General features: G+C 56.2%; 9 protein-coding genes across 9 annotated transcripts; 4 read left to right on the plus strand and 5 right to left on the minus strand.

Moving 5' to 3' along the window:
- The first annotated feature begins 62 nt into the window (after positions 1 to 62).
- Positions 63 to 2,460, plus strand: QBC33DRAFT_169492 (uncharacterized protein). Its single transcript, XM_060422306.1, has 7 exons — positions 63 to 458; positions 568 to 696; positions 766 to 771; positions 849 to 1,021; positions 1,443 to 1,519; positions 1,578 to 1,674; positions 1,734 to 2,460. The coding sequence occupies exons 1-7, from the start codon at positions 407 to 409 to the stop codon at positions 2,160 to 2,162; spliced, it is 963 nt and encodes a 320-aa protein (XP_060288053.1). The 5' UTR covers positions 63 to 406; the 3' UTR covers positions 2,163 to 2,460.
- A 298-nt stretch (positions 2,461 to 2,758) lies between these two features.
- Positions 2,759 to 3,695, minus strand: QBC33DRAFT_555004 (putative glutathione s-transferase; the record flags this gene model as incomplete). The annotated part of the gene is made up of 3 exons (XM_060429582.1): positions 2,759 to 3,200; positions 3,263 to 3,584; positions 3,641 to 3,695. The coding sequence occupies 3 exons, from the start codon at positions 3,693 to 3,695 to the stop codon at positions 2,759 to 2,761; spliced, it is 819 nt and encodes a 272-aa protein (XP_060288054.1).
- A 430-nt stretch (positions 3,696 to 4,125) lies between these two features.
- Positions 4,126 to 5,412, minus strand: QBC33DRAFT_169665 (Mss4-like protein). The gene is made up of 2 exons (XM_060422308.1): positions 4,939 to 5,412; positions 4,126 to 4,871 (listed from the first exon to the last, which is right to left on the minus strand). Exons 1-2 carry the CDS (start codon positions 5,156 to 5,158, stop codon positions 4,483 to 4,485), a joined length of 609 nt encoding a protein of 202 aa, XP_060288055.1. The 5' UTR covers positions 5,159 to 5,412; the 3' UTR covers positions 4,126 to 4,482.
- Positions 5,413 to 5,428: 16 nt separating this feature from the next.
- QBC33DRAFT_524984 (ArfGap-domain-containing protein) lies at positions 5,429 to 7,513 on the plus strand. Its single transcript, XM_060426764.1, has 2 exons — positions 5,429 to 5,664; positions 5,725 to 7,513. Exons 1-2 carry the CDS (start codon positions 5,547 to 5,549, stop codon positions 7,272 to 7,274), a joined length of 1,668 nt encoding a protein of 555 aa, XP_060288056.1. The 5' UTR covers positions 5,429 to 5,546; the 3' UTR covers positions 7,275 to 7,513.
- Positions 7,514 to 7,689: 176 nt separating this feature from the next.
- QBC33DRAFT_169577 (uncharacterized protein) lies at positions 7,690 to 8,263 on the minus strand. The gene is made up of 2 exons (XM_060422307.1): positions 8,004 to 8,263; positions 7,690 to 7,868 (listed from the first exon to the last, which is right to left on the minus strand). Exons 1-2 carry the CDS (start codon positions 8,136 to 8,138, stop codon positions 7,710 to 7,712), a joined length of 294 nt encoding a protein of 97 aa, XP_060288057.1. The 5' UTR covers positions 8,139 to 8,263; the 3' UTR covers positions 7,690 to 7,709.
- Positions 8,264 to 8,543: 280 nt separating this feature from the next.
- Positions 8,544 to 10,802, plus strand: QBC33DRAFT_524988 (uncharacterized protein). Its single transcript, XM_060426765.1, has 2 exons — positions 8,544 to 8,949; positions 9,059 to 10,802. The coding sequence occupies exons 1-2, from the start codon at positions 8,913 to 8,915 to the stop codon at positions 10,387 to 10,389; spliced, it is 1,368 nt and encodes a 455-aa protein (XP_060288058.1). The 5' UTR covers positions 8,544 to 8,912; the 3' UTR covers positions 10,390 to 10,802.
- Positions 10,803 to 11,538: 736 nt separating this feature from the next.
- On the plus strand, positions 11,539 to 13,204 carry QBC33DRAFT_524993 (uncharacterized protein). The gene has a single exon (XM_060426766.1). The coding sequence runs from the start codon at positions 11,658 to 11,660 to the stop codon at positions 12,933 to 12,935; it is 1,278 nt and encodes a 425-aa protein (XP_060288059.1). The 5' UTR covers positions 11,539 to 11,657; the 3' UTR covers positions 12,936 to 13,204.
- On the minus strand, positions 13,005 to 15,379 carry QBC33DRAFT_169856 (zf-C3HC-domain-containing protein). Its single transcript, XM_060422309.1, has 2 exons — positions 14,455 to 15,379; positions 13,005 to 14,393 (listed from the first exon to the last, which is right to left on the minus strand). Exons 1-2 carry the CDS (start codon positions 15,119 to 15,121, stop codon positions 13,465 to 13,467), a joined length of 1,596 nt encoding a protein of 531 aa, XP_060288060.1. The 5' UTR covers positions 15,122 to 15,379; the 3' UTR covers positions 13,005 to 13,464.
- Positions 15,380 to 15,731: 352 nt separating this feature from the next.
- On the minus strand, positions 15,732 to 17,010 carry QBC33DRAFT_555011 (putative g2-specific serine threonine protein kinase; the record flags this gene model as incomplete). The annotated part of the gene is made up of 2 exons (XM_060429583.1): positions 15,732 to 16,166; positions 16,231 to 17,010. 2 exons carry the CDS (start codon positions 17,008 to 17,010, stop codon positions 15,732 to 15,734), a joined length of 1,215 nt encoding a protein of 404 aa, XP_060288061.1.
- Between the last annotated feature and the right edge of the window lie 349 nt (positions 17,011 to 17,359).

Consider the following 17,359-nt stretch of genomic DNA (forward strand, 5'->3'; position numbering starts at 1 on the left):
GGTACCCTACCCAACTGCCGCCAATAGGTACATTAGTGTAACGGGAGTCGGGTGTTAGTGCACGGGCATTAGTATTCACGTGACGAAAACTGGAGAGCGGCCTCCACATTTCAGCCTCAAGGCTCAGTCGCCCAACTCACTTTTTGCGCAGCTTCCTCTTCTTCCCCAACTTATCCATCCCAAGCTGTGGAGGTTGACCTATCATTCCATCTGCACAACGTTTGACCACTCTTAGGACAACAGAATTTCACAGTGCCCCGGACTGGTCTGGTCTGGTCCGTCTCGCAAATTTTCACCTCCCGTGGCGAGGCTCTCGCTGGAATTTGACTTTGGTCGCGCTCTCTCACCCCGCTCACAGCCTTCCCATCGTGGCCAAGCTGAGGTTTCAGGGACCGCAGCAGCAAACATGACCGAGGTCTCCTCCACCCGCCTGTACTTGGGCAATTTGCCCCGGACTGGTAAGTACCCTGATGCGCTCCGGTCCCATGGATGCGACGAGGCCATATGCCATCCGCTCTTGACGCGACCATTCCCCGTTGGCCATACCATACTGATTCCCGCCCGAAGCTACCAAGGCCGATGTTGAGGCTCATTTCGCCTCCCACGGCACTGGTGAGATCACTGAGATCAAGCTGATGAATGGCTTTGGTTTCATCGAGTACAAGGACGCCATGGATGCCCGCGACGTCGTCCCTGGTAAGTTGCACTCCTAGCCGCGCGCCCCTCACTTCGAGTCCCATCGCTGACAAGATAACTCACTTTTAGCTTTCCGTATGTTATGGACCCCCTATGGATCACCCTGTTCTTCTTCATCGACCCAACCGTTCCCTGGCTAATGGCTTGCAAAGATGGATCCGACTTCATGGGCGAGCGCCTGACCGTCCAGTTTGCCCGTGGCTCCCGTCACCGCGAAGGAGCCCCTGGCGGCGGCTTTGGCAACCACGAGCGCACCGCTCCTCGCCCGCGCCGAACACCCCACCGCATGCAGATCAGTGGACTCCCGACTGAAACCAGCTGGCAGGTCTGTTATACTTCTACTTCCTTCTCCGCGGATTGAACTTGGACATATTCCTCCTACCCTTGGGTTTTGGATCGCACCCAGCTCCTCGGACCCAAGATGGATCCATTTCGGGTTTGGTCGGCCGGCCAGGGACTCTTTCCTCCTGCACAACGTCCCGTCTTGTCGAGCTGGATGTCTTTGCTTCCTGGTCGGCGCCGTCCCTCGAGGACTAGGCTTCCCGTTTGCTGCTCGACTGTCCATTTGCCCCATTACGTCTCCAATGCGGGATTTTCTGATGCTTCTGTACTGGCGATGGATTCTCCGAGCTGGACCATAAATATTGTGACTTCTTACTGGACGTGATACTGGGTCATCCCTCGCTTGGGATATCGCCGAATCACCACACTCCTGGATCTCCACTTACACGGACTCTTGGCTATAGGACCTCAAAGACTTTGCCCGACAGTCTGGACTCGACGTCGTCTATTCGGAGACGGGCCGAAACAGCAATGGTGAAGGGTACGCCATAATCCCTCTCCCTCATGACCACCACCGGCTCTATTAACCATCTATCTAGTTTTGTCGAATTTGAGACCGCAGCTGATCTTCGCACTGCCGTGGAGAAGCTAGACGGTCGAGAGTTCAAGGGCCAGCGTGTCACATGCGTTGCCAACGTAGGTGTCACGCCCAGCATTCCTTCTCTTCTTGTATGGTTACCTTACTGTGGAAACAGACTCAGCCGGACCCCCCACCACGGGACCGTGCCCGCTCCAGATCCCCTGGCCGGCGGCCTTACGCACCTCCCGCGGACGACTACGACCGCCGAGGCCCTCCTCGGGGAGGAGCCGGGTACAGCCCTCGCCGTGATGGTGGCTATCGCGATGGCTATCGCGACCGAAGCCCTCGCCGGGATTACTACGACGACCGTAGCCGGTACAGGTCCCCTCCACGTCGCGGCCCTCCCGGTGATGACTATCCAGCACCTCCACCGCGGGGTCGCTACGACGACCCCTACCGCCGTGACTACCCCCCTGACCCGTATGTTAACGGGCGGCCTTACGACAGACCTCCCCCCCCACCGCGCGACTTCCCTCCGCGCGATGGTGGATACCCCCGGGAGGGTCCTTATCCCCGTGATGGCTATGAGCGTCGCTACTGGTAATTACTACCATTCTTTTATATCGTCGCGGTCCTTGACCTCTTGGTGTAGATCTCGGAACCGGCCAGCCCTCCACCAACCAACCCCACGCCTCTACAGCTTTGTACGGGTCATGTTCATGACGGATGTCGGTTCTTGCTGGCTGTCACAGGATTCTTGTGGTGTTATTATCTGGCTATGGTTTTCGGAGAGGGGGAAATTGAATGAGATTGTCTTCGCTCCGCCTCTTGACTTGAAGGGCGTGGTAATTGTTGCATCGGAAACCCAGACGCCGTTTTGGCATGTTTTCTTCACGGGCGGGTTGGAGATGCGCGCCCATTCATATCTCAAGGGAGAAAAGCACGAAAACGAATACGAATGGTCTCAGTGAGGGGAAATGTATGATGGGAGGGCGTTTCTCTGTAACGTTCAGTGGCTGGTAATCGGCTCTAGCTAGGTAGTTTCCTCATGTTTGTAACGACCCCCTGGCTTGCTTGCTGTCTGAGAAAGATAGTCATGTACGCTTAATTGGAGCAAGTCGTTCCATTTCTTTCGAGGAAGCCGTGATCGTGGGCTCCACCAGCCGTCAACCATGTCTTGAACCGGGCTCGGGAAGTCCCTTACGGCGACGCATACTTGTAATTGTACTGCGCCTTCGCATCCTCGAGAAACTTCTTCACCTGCTCCTGCGCCTCCCTAGCGCCATCCTCGTCATCCGCCAGCCGCTTCTCGAACTCGGCGTTGCCGAACGGACTCCGGCTGGGCACAGCGAGGCCCCTCTGGACGGCTGGGCGGGCGAGCAGGCGGTCGCGCCAGGCTTGGACGTTGGGGAACTGGGCGGCGAAGTCGTCGAGCCCCGAGGCGAGGGTCATGTTGGCCCAGCCGAGTATGGACATGTCGGCGATGCTGTAGCGGCCGCGGCCGGGGCCGGCGACATAGTCGCGACCCGCCAGGCGCGCGTCCAGGACGCCATAGAGGCGCTCCGTTTCGCCGACGTAGCGCTGGGTTGCGTAGGGGATCTTCTCCTTGATGAAGCGGAGGAAGTGGTTTGCTTGGCCTTGCCTGTTTTGTTTGTGTTAGAGTTGATGAAATGAGTCAAATAGAGAAAGCGTCACAAAACGTACATGGGTCCGAGCCCGCCGTGCTGCCAACCCATCCACTGCTCGGCGACGCTGTAGTCGTCCGAGTCGACGGGGAAGCTGAACAGGTGATCCGGGTCGTAGTGGCGGGCCAGGTAGTTCAGGATGGCGATGCCCTCGAAGACGGCGAAGCCTCCGCGGTCGTGGTCGACGATGGTGGGGATGCGCCCGTTGGGGTTCAGGTCAGTGTACCAGGGCTCCTTTTGCGTGTTCTTGCCTATGTGGATGGCCTGCAAGGTGTAGGGTTTCCCATAGGCCTCCCTGAGCTCCTCGAGGAGGACGGAGACCTTGTACCCATTGGGTGTGCCTGCGGGCTGTAAGCGGGGGGACTGGACGTTCATATGAAATCAGGACGGCACCAACTGAAAGTTAAGAGCTCAATGCCGGATTTGGCAATCAGGCCGGTTGGTTCGCTCATCTCTTCAGATGTGGTAGAGTACGACGCTTGAAACTTGAGGGGAGACGCGCGGAGGTCAAGATTGAATCGAATAGGAGAAGTGCTCTTAGTGCGAAGATGAGTTCGAGATGCAATGGCTGTGAGGGAGATGGATGGGACAGCAGGTGGTCTTATAGAAACCAATGGACCCCTCATTAGCATCAAGAACGACATATGAGCTGAGATAGGCAGGTACCGAGTACCTAGTGAAGGCTCTCGAGTTTAAAATTCTATAGAAGAAGGAGCCCCTTGCTAGATTGGGAGCATTCACGGCACAGAGTTTCCGCTGGAAGGAGAGAGAGAGCTCTGAGTCAGCCAGTCAAGTCGCTTGGCAAAGGACCAGGGCAACCAAGGAGCATGAGATGGCTGATATGGGCATTTCTAACTAGGTACCTTGTCTCATTCTACCGTGATCCTGTCGCAGCAGCTGCCCAAGGAAGTGACATCAGATCGGCAGTAGGAGTTGGGGGAATAGGTCCGTTGCTAACTATTGATTACAAACTAACAGGATTAGGTTATTATTAAGCAAAGCATCTCACATGGCAGCTCAGCCCGTCAGCCGTTAAGTCCGAAAATAGCATTTGTCAGTCCATGGGTAGCAAGCCACAACAGTGTCTAAAGACAGGGGTATCTCATGAATGCAAGATAACATTGCGAGACAAGTATATAACATATGGCTCGGGGCGTTGTCCTCGTCGAACCTTGGTGAATACCTATCGTCACATCTCGCTCCCAATAGCAAAGCAGCCAGAGCACTGGAACCCTCGATCTAGGCCTTGCTCTCAGGCTTATCATTGGTCTGTCCCGGTTTATCTTCCGGCGAGAAGTTCAAGCTGATGCTGTTGACACAATGCCGCTCATCAGTGGGTGTCGGAAAACCCTCGCCCTTGAAGACGTGGCCAAGATGGCCTCCGCAGTTGGAGCAGACAATTTCGGTCCGCGCCATGCCCCAGGTGTTGTCCTCGTGTCGGGTTACAGCACCAGGAATGCTGTCGAAGTAAGCTGGCCACCCGCAGCCGGATTTGAACTTATGGTTGGCCTTGTATAGCGGCGCATTGCAACCGGCGCAGGTATATACACCCTCACTGGGAAGGTGCTTGTCATACTTCCCGGATCCAGCCGGCTCAGTGCCCTTCTCTCGGAGAATGCGGAATTGCTCTAGCAGAGACATTAATTACCTTCGTTTGGTGTCGCTGCGGCTAGGGCTCACACTTAAAGTACTCACCCTTGCTGAGAACAGCACGCCACTCGTCTGGTGTCCGCTCATCTGGGTGAGACATCTTGGATGCCGAGGCGGACGAGCTGAAGAGACTACCAAATAAGGGGAAAGATGGCATCGACTTCAAAGTGGGGTTCTTCGAGGGGCGCTGATAAGCCCGTGGTCTGGAGAACTTGGAGAAAGTATAAAGCGCGCGGATAATAACTGCGAGCGGGGGAAGGCGCATGAAGGATGGCTTGCAATAGCGAAGACAGTCGGAAGATGGGAAGATGCAACTTTATATTCGTCTAATGTACGTGCTTCGAAACAGCGCAGAGACGTTGACAAATCGACACGCCTAGGCTTCAATGACGCTATCGATAAGGTCGGGGTCTGACTAAGTACCTAAATGGTTTCACTAGTGATGCCGCTTGGGGCATCAGATTAGGTAATTCAATCAATGGTGATACCCATTTATGTGGCTTGGTGATTATGGAACCTCACTTCCCAAAGGACACCTGCATTTCACAAATACCTGCCTAACAGCTCCTAAGACCTCCCAAACCAGCAGTCACCACCTCTCTTACGACGAATTCCTTGCTAGCCGTATATTTGATTTATTTGACGTTGCGACCATGTCTAGGCGGCCTCCAAATCCCGCAGCTGAGCGGGCAGCTCAGAATCAACTGACTATCAAGAGCCTCCTGAAATTAGAAGCCAACAAGATATGCGCCGATTGCAAGCGCAACAAGCGTAAGCTATTATCTGTTTTTCAAACCAAGTCCGCAATGCATTAACACCTCTTCTCCATAGACCCGCGCTGGGCGAGCTGGAACTTGGGCGTCTTCGTCTGCATCCGCTGCTCGGGCATTCATCGAGGGATGGGCACCCACATCAGCAGGGTGAAGTCGGTCGACTTGGATTCTTGGACAGACGAACAACTACAGAGCATACTCAGCTGGGGCAATGCGCGTGCCAACAAATACTGGGAGGCAAAACTGGCCGCCGGCCACGTTCCGTCAGAAGCGAAGATCGAGAACTTTATTCGAACAAAGTATGAGCTGAAGAGATGGGTGATGGAGGGCCCAATGCCGGATCCATCCAGCCTCGATGCCGACGGTGACGACGACATCCCATTGAGCGTCGTCAAAGAGAAGCAAAACCTCGAGCGGCGAGAGTCAGTACGAAAAGCTTCTATCGGCCAGGCAGCAGCCGCTCGTCCTGTTGCGCCGCCCCCTACTGATCTCATGGGAGCGGACCCTGTTCCTCAAAGACCGAGTACCACCGGTCCATCCGCTGGGCAGGTACCGGCCAAGGCTCAACCCGCTCCTCCAAAGACAACAAGCACAAAGGACTCCCTTTTGGGACTCGACTTTCTTGGCACAGAAACAACGGCGCCCCCTCGGCCTGCGAGTACCACCGGCACCACTGGAGCGAGTGGTCAATCGCGGCCCGATCTCAAGCAATCCATTCTCTCTCTGTACGCGACAGCTCCTCGACCGCAGCCTCCCCCGCAGCAGGTGTCCCATTCGCCGTCTCATTCGTTCGGGGCATTGCAGTCGCCAGGCCAGCAAACCCAAGGGTCATTTGGTGGGGGACTCAATGATGCTTTTAGCAGCCTGAGTTTCGGAGGCCAGTCGCAAGCCAAGTCTCCACAAAGAGATGCCTTCGCCGGCCTGGGCGGCCTCAGTAGTAGCCGACCAACCCCTCCGACCAACAACCCTACTTTCCCCAGCTTGAGTGGCGGTTCTTTCTTTGACCCGAAGCCAACGCCCCCTGCCTCGGCACACGAGCCAAGGCAGTCTATGGGGAGCCCGGGCGCTTTTGGTTCGCTCGCATCTCCAACAGCGCCTGCTGCTCCCAAACTAGCCCCTGTCCCAGCGTCGTCAGCCCTCGGGGATCTGTTCGATTTCTCTTCAACAGCACCACAGCCGAGCAAGCCTTCACCCCCGGTCGCGACGACTGCCGCGACGAACTCGGTGTTTAACCTTTCCGCAAACCAAACCAAGGCTCCAGAACCAGTAGTAGCTAGCACCATTGCTTCGACAAACAGTAACTGGTCCAACGCAGATATATGGGGTGGCAATGCATGGACGACTACCGAGGCTCCGAAGAAAAGCCCCGAGATCCTGAAGAGTCCTGGAACTGCCCCGGCGAACAGCTTCGGCTGGGGGGCTCCTACTAACCCGCTCGCAAATCAGAGTATTGTGCCAGGCGCGTCAGGGGGTTTCGCAACCAAAGTAGCTGCTGATGAGGAGTTTGGTGGTTGGACTAGCGGCACCGGCGCGAAGGGCGGGGAATCGTCGAAGCCGGCTGGGGCATTTGGAACTGGCGAAGACTTGTTCTCGAACGTGTGGGAGTAGAAGGGGGAATGGAGACACCATGCTGAATAGATCTGGCGGTGTGGCACCGTTTTGATAGCAGGCGGCCGACTGGCAACTCACGAGGATGGATGGGATGGATGGGATGGATGAAAGATGGCGGGTGTAGTGTATGGTCTATATACCATAGACCACACACAACCTGAAATAACAAGTCTTCCCCTCAGAGCACGACCCTGTCCACCCGCTCAGGAATAACCAAACCCAGCCTTAACTCCAATGCTATGCCAAGCGCACAACCGTGCGCCAACAAGTGCTTCCATGACCCGTGCTTCCAACTTTAGCAGCCCGATAGACAACTTTGAGAGCCCAGTATTCGCTTTGGGTGACCTCGATCAGAGATACTGGGCCATCACCAGCGCAAAGTATCCCAGGTAGCGCATCGCCTGATATCCCACGACTGGTTCGCGGATTCCCTTAAAAGAACAGCCTCCAGATATAGTACAGCACCACAAACGTCGCGATGAGGATGCCCGAGAGCTTGAGGATCGCCACTTTGTTCCCGGAAGCGGCCATCCGTCCGAGCCTGCCGGCGGAGCCTTTGATCTGCGTGGTCATGGACGCGAATGTGTCGGACTGGGAGGTGGACAGGCGTCAGCAGAGGGTTCATTTATTGCTTATCTTTCTTCTGTTCCCCGCCTCCAAACCCGACCGATGTGAGTTGGTCACAGCATAACCGAAGATCGAATTTCCACTCGTAGGGTTCCTTACCGTCGAGTCGATGACCTCGTGCGCGCGCGAGCTGTCGTAGATGTCGACGGTGACGCCGCGCAGCGCAGACACCTTGGCCGACAGCTCGTCGAGGCGAGCGTTGTTCTGGCGCTCGCGCTCGTATGATTCCGACATGACGGGGCGTGCTTCTGGCTTGTCCCGATGCGGAGGCTTGATAAGGGGTTGGTGTGGTGGATTTGAGACGGTGGCGGCGAGGAGGCGGGTTTCTGATGTCCCGATCGAGTCGACGCCTAGGCTATCTATGGTTTAGATCATATAAATGGAAGGAGGCAGTGTTGAATAGATATCGCTGACACCGAGGTTGGTCGTCTAGACAACGTCGTGTGCCTCATAGAATATGGGGAATTGGTGATAGTTAGGGGCGAATGGATGACGAAGTTGCTAAACTGCGCCGTCTCAAAGCCGTCCCAGCCGTCCCTGTCATTGCCGTTAAGGCTGCACAGCCACAAACACCTAGGTACATACAAAGGTATGTATGCGTAGGCAGGCCTGTGGGGCTATGTGGGCTCGGTGGGGTAAGGAAGGTTCAAAAGTGCGATGGGATATTGTACTGGGCCACTTTTGAATGCCAGTCTGGCCCATTTCGACTCGACATTCACGATCCAGACTGCCTTATTTGACGGGTAGCTGATATATCTCATCTTCGAAGCCACTCGGTGCTCCAGAATCACCCTCTCGGCTGGTGGAACTGAATCTCCCTGCGCGCCATCCTACTGCATCGTGTATATAAGCGCCATCGGCTCCGCTCTGCCAAGGACAAACCTAGAGCGATCACGTACGACGTATCGCAAAGGTGCGGCCACATCCTGTCGACCTTCTCCCCTCCCGATCCCTCGATAGACACTTTCGTAAATCGCAACCTCAGCCGGCTCGATAAATTAAACGGCCATGGGTCTCCACAACCCCCTTCCGTCGTCTATGGCGTGTAAGTTTCCACCCAGAATCTCCTCCGTAGCTTCCGTTATCCCCCGCTCAAGTTGCACTGAGCGACGGACACATATGCGAAACGACCGCTAACCTACTCTCCAATGCAGCGGAATGCAAGAAGTGCGGTAAGATCCTTGCCAGCTTCGTCGACCCGCGCCAGGCCTTCGGTCCCGAGAAGGTCATCCCGCCGTCCGTCCTCATGAACGCCAAGGGCCTCGCCATCCTGACCGTCTTCAAGGCGGGCTTCCTCGGTTCCGCCCGCTTCGGCAGCGGGCTGGTGGTTGCCCGCCTTCCCGACGGCTCCTGGAGCGCACCGAGCGCCATCGCAACCGCGGGGGCTGGCTTCGGAGGCCAGATCGGGTTCGAGCTGACCGACTTTGTCTTCATCCTCAACGACGCGAGCGCCGTCAAGACCTTCTCCCAGGCTGGGTCGCTGACGCTCGGCGGCAACGTGTCCGTCGCCGCGGGGCCGGTCGGGAGGAACGCCGAGGCGGCGGGCGCCGCGTCGCTGAGGAGCGTGGCGGGCATCTTCAGCTACTCCAAGACCAAGGGCTTGTTCGCCGGCGTGTCGCTCGAGGGTTCGGCGATCATAGAGAGGAAGGACGCAAACACAAAGTTGTACGGGCGGCCTGTCTCGGCGAAGGAGCTGCTCACTGGAACCGAGAGGTCACCCCCGCAGGCGGCGCCGCTGCTCAATATCCTCAACTCGAGGGTATTCAACGGCACGTCGCAGGGCTCGATGGACGACCGCATGTACAATGATATCCCCGTCTATGACAACTCGCACGACTCGGTCATCTGGGGGAACAAGACAGGTAGCGCATACGGGGAGGGCCAGTCGCGCGAAGGCGACGCATCCGAGTCCGGGCAAAGCCACGACGAGTTCGGCCGTCCCAAGCGCGCCAGCACCTGGCGAGACGATACCTATGAACCGGCTCGGTTTGGTTCCGGCTCCAGGTCAAACACCTACAACGACGTACCTACCGGCTCGAGGGGTTTCGATGACGGTGGGTCCAAAGCAGGTGGCCCTGGCCGGCCCTCGGCTCCGAAACCGAACTTTGCTAGCAAGCAGAACCTCCTGAAGAAGAACGAGGCTGTTGCACTGTTCACTTTCGAGGCCGATCAGCCCGGCGATCTGGCGTTCAAGAAGGGCGACGTAATCACCGTGTTGAAGAAGACAGAAAGCGACAACGACTGGTGGTATGTGTCTCTGGGGCTTTCCACCGGTAAATATGAACAGTACTTACCAGTGTTACAGGACCGGCATGGTCGGTGGAAGAAACGGCATCTTCCCCAGCAACTATGTCAAGATGAAGGAGTGACCGGGTTGGTTGCTCTATTTGTGGGCCATGATTTGACCGCATTGGGGGATGGGAATAGGGGGGTTATGGGGGATGGTTTTTATGCATTGTGCCGGATTGAGGAACGGTGCTGTTGACAGCGCAAATCAACCCCTATGATGAAGAGTCGGTTGAAGAGGGCGGAGCCCTTCCACGATGAAGGGGGGTAGATAAATCTGAGGAAGACGGGCAGACAGGCAGGCAGACAGGTGCCACTCCCTCCAACATTAGCTACATGCCAGTGGCAAACGACTGGCTGGTGAGTTCGTCCTTTTCTCGCGCCTGTTCCCATATCCCATATCCCATGGCTCGCTTGCTGTTTGGAGTTAAGAGGGCATTGTTGGTATGGAAAGAATGTGGCAGGTATTTCCATTATTTCGCCCCTTGGGTCCTTAGTTTATTATTCACCATGATATCTCGAGTTCTTTTGCAAACTCAGCTAGAGAGCCTCCTTACTCCAGACTATTAACGCAGAGAAGTCAATGCAGCACCATCTTACAATTCCATTTGATCTTACTACCTCTTTACCTACTAGATTTATCACTCCAGTAGCGGGTAGGAGTGGCATGGGTGACTCTATTGACTAATGCGTCACTTATTGTCCCATTGAGGAAGACGCGAGACGCGAGACGGAGAGTCGAAGCACACAAGCCAATAGGGGTTGGAGTTCCTCATCCCCTAACCCCCTATTTACTTCTATTGTCAGTCTACAATGGTTTACAATACAATAGGACCTGTACTTGGCATTAATTGCATGCACTTGACAGGGCACATAGAATCCCCTACCTCCTTACACTACTGGGTTGGTGACAATGTTGTTCCCCCCCTTACTACTCTCGACTCACTCCTACCATCGACTCACTTCCTTCTCCCGTACAGGACACTGACGTGAATGAGACAAGAACACTAACCTGGAAAGGAGAAAATATTTGCTACTACCACCTGTCCATACAACCCATCCTTCTACTAGTCTTCCTCTCATCCAGAGCAAACCAACCCCTTTCACATTTTCACTTGAGCCTGAGCAAGCCATTTTCTTGCGAGACTTCCATCACCTTGTCTACATTTCTTGAAGCTCATCTTCTCAGTCTACTTCACCCAAGTCCTCAGCTGACAAGCACACTTGAAGGATTATCATTAACTGCGACCATCATTTGTGAGACTCGGCGCAACGCAGGAGCGACCGCCCCCTACATTCACTATGTTGTGTCTCTTGGAGACTAGCGCCTCCTGTGATGGCTATATCACGGAGCCAGATTTCTCTCACACCACGGCGCTGGATTTCTCTGACACCACGGCGCCAGATTTCTCTCACACCCCGGCGCCAGATTTCTCTCACACCACGGCGCCGGATTTCCCTGACATCATGGAGTCGATTGAAACCCCTAGCCCAAGAGCCTCGCCGTATCCTGAAAATATCGACGACGAGACGGACAATCTTTCCGACATCACCGAAGTGTACTTTTCCGACTTAGAAGACCAGTCAGAGGGCTCCTCCCCCCCTACCTCTGATTTCGACCCTACAGAGATGAGCCCTCCCGTTGCCATGCCAGGCCAGGCTCGGGGTGCTTCACAGATGTCTGACATGAGTGAGACCCCGAGCTGCGACAGCACATGCTCACACGTCCCACACTTCCCCATCCCGTATGAGATCCTCCGAGACCCAAGCCCGGAATCGGTTTCGGATTCGGACGAAGAGGAGGATACTATCTATGGAGAAGATGCTATCCAGGGTGAGGATACTATCTATGAGGACATTATCCAGGAGCAGGAGCATCCTATTCACGAGAAGGACACCATCCCTGAGAAGGACCCTGCCCAGGAGCAGGCCCCTGTCCACAAGGCTCAGAAGCCAGCCCAGCAGAAGCCCCAGTACAGGGCCCGGGCCCTCGAATGGGGCAAGCGGCGCTTCATCCATATCACCCCTGACGTCGACTCCGGGGCGCCGCCACCGAAGCGGCGGGTGACCTACTTCCGGCGGGGAGGCCTGACGGTCAAGCGCATCGACAGGTTCCGCATCAACCCGTGGGAGGGCATCCTGCAGTCCTACAGCATCAAGGACGTCATCGGGGACCCTCCTCCCACCACCTCGGCGGCCGAGCCCCGTGGCAACGAGCGCGCCGTCACCTGCTTCCAGACGCACCGCGGTCGGACGTTTTTCAGGATCGCGTGGGGCCCTAGAGCGGAGAAGCAGTCGGGGCCGGCAGACGCGGAGGTGGGGGCTCAGGGGCGTGAGGATGGCGAGGGCATCGCCCCTGAGAAGGAGATGCCGTACCAGGGGATGGAGATGTCGAACCAGGGGATGGAGATGCCGAACCAGGAGAAGGAGATGCCGAGCCAGGAGAAGGAGATGCCGAATCGGGAGATGGAGATGCCGAACCAGGGGATGGAGCCTGTTGTCAATCCAGAGCTCATGGGGGAGGATGTTGATGCCGGCCCATATTTCAGCTACGACGATATCGAGATTGAGGAGCATGTTTACGGGCTTGAGGGAGAGCCTGTAGGCGAGCTTGCTGGCGTGCCTATCGACGATCTCACCGACGACGACGCGCCTGCTGAGGAGCTTTACGAAGATTTCCATGCCGCTCTCTATGGCGCACCCGGCGGCGGGTTTGACTACAATTGGATCTGGCGGCAGTACTGAGGATGGCACCGACATCCTTGGCAATGATGGAGAGTCCGTGAGGAGTCTGATGACGTGCTGAGAGCGGCGAGGTTCGTGAATTCAGGGGTGGGGGGCAGAATGAATGGTGAGGACCTCTTTGAGGTTGTACGGCGTAGGAGACTCGGTTTCTTTTTCATTTCCCTTGTTGTTTCCTCTATTTTGAAGAATAACGCTCTTGGCGAGATACCCAGAGGTTTGGACGTGGCTTTCACATCGGATCAGGTTGCGGTGTATTTAACAGAATGGAGGACATTCCCAAAGAAAGAAAGATCTCCAGGTGCACAGCTGGCACTTGCGCCAGTCCCATGGAATTGTTTTGGCTTCAGAACCTTGCTCTAAGAAGTCCCGGGGTTACCTATACAAGCCCATCTTCCCCTGCTCCATGGCCATATCCCTCCATCTTCCATGGATACACTGGTCGGCTCTGATGTCTTCTTATTGCCATACTTGCAAGTGTGGTAGTTTAGCTTCACCGATCCATGGGGAATCCTTACACATGCATAATTACTCATTCTGCACCTCCACCGGCCCTTCCTCCCCCAAGTGTCGAATGTCCCGTGCCCGGCCGACTGGGCGTTCTCTTCAGCTTGCTCCCCGCCTTCGTGTTAAACAAGCTCTTGACCTTCCTCAGCCTGGCCCACCGCTCCTTATCCTTAGCGGTCCGGGTGACCTCATCGTCGTCCTCCTCATCGCCGAGAGCGCCGAGCATCGGTACGGGACTATTGCGCCCGCGCGCAGCCCCCGAGCCCGCAGTCGTCGGCCGCCCGGGCGTGGTGGTGGTGGTAGGAGGCGCGCTCTGCGGCACGGCCGTGCTCTTGCTCCGGCCGTGGAGGGTATCGGCCCTGCTCGGCCGGCTGCGCAGGTAGGCGTCGTTCTTCAGAACCTGCACCAGAACCTCCCAGCCGGCCTTGTCCTCCTCCCCCCTTGGCGTGGCTCTCGCGCCAGGGTTGCGCTGTGCGTGGCCCGACTTCCAGGGGCAGAAGGCGCGGTGCTCTCGCAAGGGGTCGAGGTGATCCATGGGCGCGGGGACCAGGATCGTGCCGGTCTCGAGGTCGACCTCCTTGCTCTTGAACATCCACAGGCCGAGCCTCCGGAGGCAGGTGTGGCAGGATGCGCTGTTTGGGACCGGCCCAATGCGTGCGTCTGAGAGGCCCTGCCAGCCCATCAGCGCCAGTGCGAAGGCGGATCGGTTTGGCTTCTGCGGTGTAGTGGGCGCATTCTCCGGACCTGCGGACTTCTTCGCTGGCGGTGGTGGTGGTGATGTGAAGAAGTCGTGCGGGAGGTAAGACAGAACTGTGTCAAGAGCCAGGCCCTCGGGGAGGCGCAGGTTGAACTCGTATGGTATGAAATCTTTGCGAGCGCATAGCTCGTCGTACCGCTGCCGAAGGTCCTCGAGCACCGTTTTGGGATGTGCAAGAGGCAGGCGAAGGAGTGAATCTAGCAACGGGGGGTCAGCATTGCTCTCTCTGTTTATTAGAAATCTGAAAGAATAGCGTACCATCGCAGCCTCGCTTCCTCCAGAGACAGTCGTCCAGATGGGAGGTGACCATTAACTCGGCGTACTTCTCGACGAGGGCATCCTCAATTTCTGATGCTACCAGGACGGGAACCTCCTTGCCGTCCACCTCTTTCCTGTTCAACTTGACGACGAGTTCCTTATTGCAGAGGGTGCATCGTACACGTTCTTTACCCTGGCACACCCAACCTCTCTTTGCCCACTCGATCTCGTTGACCCTGTCGGGCTTCGGTGTCCAGTCTGTCAGTTCTTGGAAGGTTGCCAGCCGCTTGAGGAGCTGCTCCCGATCAGCGGGAGTGTACTTGGGCTGCACGTCTTTGCTGCTCGCCGCGCCGCCAGTCGGCGTCCACTTTCGCAGGACAATGTTCGATATGCTCGTCACGCCTTTTGCAGGTTGATGATCTGCGCCCGATGGGCCCTGCTTTGCGGGCGTCGAGCTCGGCAGACCTATGCGGCGCTTCTTAGCCAGAAACCGGAGCTCGTCGGCCATTGCTGAGGTGGAGGAGTCGGCTAACGATGTGTCCGAGTCGTTCTCGCCAGTAACAACATTGTTGTTGGTGATCGAGTCGGGTTCGGAAGCCGAGGACGATGGTCGAGCGCCGATCCCATGGATTAAGGCATTAAATTTCCGCTTTACAGTAGCATTCATGTTTGACGCCTCTTATCCCGTGTCTAAAATGGCGGCAGTCAACTTGTCGCTTTGGCAACACCAGGCGATCAGGTTGCTAGCGCTGCAGTGTCTCCCAAAACGTTGGATTGAGCGATTCGATACTGGTTAGAACTCTTCAAGATATTGGGCGCAGTCGTCAGAGCTTGGGCAAGGGAAGCAATAGTCTGGACGTGGAATGTCAGTACGAAGCTACTGCACTCTGTACGTTTGCGCCAGTCAAAGCAATGGAACTTCTTGGCAGCAAAAGAGCAAAGATCCTTGTCGATGGCCAGACAGGGATCAGCAGATTTGTGGCGGGGCAACGACCCCTAGCGGCTACCTAGGTAGCTAGCCTCTGCGCAACCCCACGTATGGAGCTCACAATCACTCAGACGACTTCCATCAAAGCTCAGACAACGGAAGCCGAAAGAACGTGAGGTCAATGGCCTGTCAATGGTCGCAGTCGCCAGTGGAGTTTCGCAAATGAACACCGATCAATTGACTACCTTAACGATCGCCGAGACCTTGATCTGTCAAGAAAAGAGAACAACACACTCTGACCAGCCCATACCCTGAACCGAAAGTACTGCCGCAACAAACGACGGATCCATCACGCCGCACCCGCTCCTATCTCTTGGCTCTTCCACTCGGCCTCCTTCCGTCTCTTCTCGTTATCGAGACAAAATATTTTGTTGTCGAGTTCATCTCTATAGATCTTACCGTCCGGCGTGTCCTCCTTCCAGTACTGGTATCGCTCCCAAGCCCATTCGTAATCTTCCACGGCATGCACTGTGCCCCCCGGTACAGCCAGAAGGCGGCGCACGACCTCCCGCAGATCCTCGCTGTACTTGCTGGAGGTCGGGAAAAGCTTGTTCAAATCCACATCTGGCGTGCACACATGGCTGCACCCTTGCTCGTTGTTGATATGGTTGCACGGGCAAAACTCACACGCATCGGGGCCTGGCAAGCGTCGGCCCGTCATCATACGGTAGAGAATAGCTCCAAGGGCGAAGAGCTCGTCTATGGCCGAGTACGGACGGTGGGACTATAGCACCGCGTCAGTGGTGAGTCGTCACTCTCCCAGTCGAACTTGTCCAGGGGGACTGTACCTTTTTTTGATTCCGGAAGTCGTCCACTGCGTAACCCTCCTTCCACCGCTTGTACACATCCTCCAGTGGCGGATCGCCTTCCTTGGTGGTCATTCCCACCCCCCCGCCTGGGATGCGATTGTTGATATCAACACCAACACCAAGGGCAACCTCGTCGCGCATGCGTCCGGAAATATAACATTTCCCAAAGTTTCCCAGTTTGCACGTCCCATAGGTCTCGATTCCCCTGGGCGACTGGAAATAGATGTTTCGGGGCTCGATGTCGCGGTGGAAGATGGGCATCCAGTCCTCGTCCATCCGGTACACCTCCCTTTTGAACCCTTTGAAGGGATCATACCTAACCCTCCAGCCCTCATGCAGCCACATCAAGGCCTTCAGCATGCTGTTCGCAACGTGCCAGACCAGCGACTCGGGCAGGAAGCCCTCGAGGGTTGGGGAGAAAGGGGGCTCGCGGAGGATGTTGTCGAGCGTGCCTGCATCGCACCAGTCCCAGAGGATGTAATGCTGGGCGTCGTTCTTGCTGCCCCATCCCTGATAGGGGAAGGTTCGGATCGGACCAGTCAAGCCGATGAGGTTCTCATGGTTGAGCACCTCGGCGGCTGAGGCGTATGCGCCTCGATCGTACAGGGTGTGCAGGTCACCCAGCTCTGGCCGCTTGTCGATGTCGAACTCGTAGGAGAGGAAGACCTGGCCGTCGGCAACGCGACGGACAATCGCCAGCCCGTCTTTCAGCGGCTTGTCCAGGACATATTGTGCTTTTTCTTGCGGGACTTCTTCCATGTTGCTTCGCCTCTGAGCGGTCGAATTCAATGTGACAAGTGATACTCTTGGGGAGGAGAATGGTATGTGGGCAGAATCCCAAGTTTATACCCAGTTTCTCGCAGCATTCTGTCGGCTGGTGGCCTTTGGAGTGTGCCTTCGATGGCCGCCTCTTTGTTCAAACGCACATACATTCCTCAGCTGCCTGGTTGTCCCCTTTTGCCAACGACCGATCACAAAGAACCCGCTGTGACAGGCTAGCGTCTGGTGACGACCCATGAGAAATGGCATCTCAAAGAAATGTCTAAGTTGCCTATTCGAATTCCTTCTCATTGATTTTAGTCCATTCCATTCGAATCTATTCTGTCTC

This window comes from Phialemonium atrogriseum, assembly GCF_030411735.1.
Source record: "Phialemonium atrogriseum strain 8032-3 unplaced genomic scaffold QBC33scaffold_2, whole genome shotgun sequence".
NCBI classification, from domain to species: domain Eukaryota; kingdom Fungi; phylum Ascomycota; class Sordariomycetes; order Cephalothecales; family Cephalothecaceae; genus Phialemonium; species Phialemonium atrogriseum.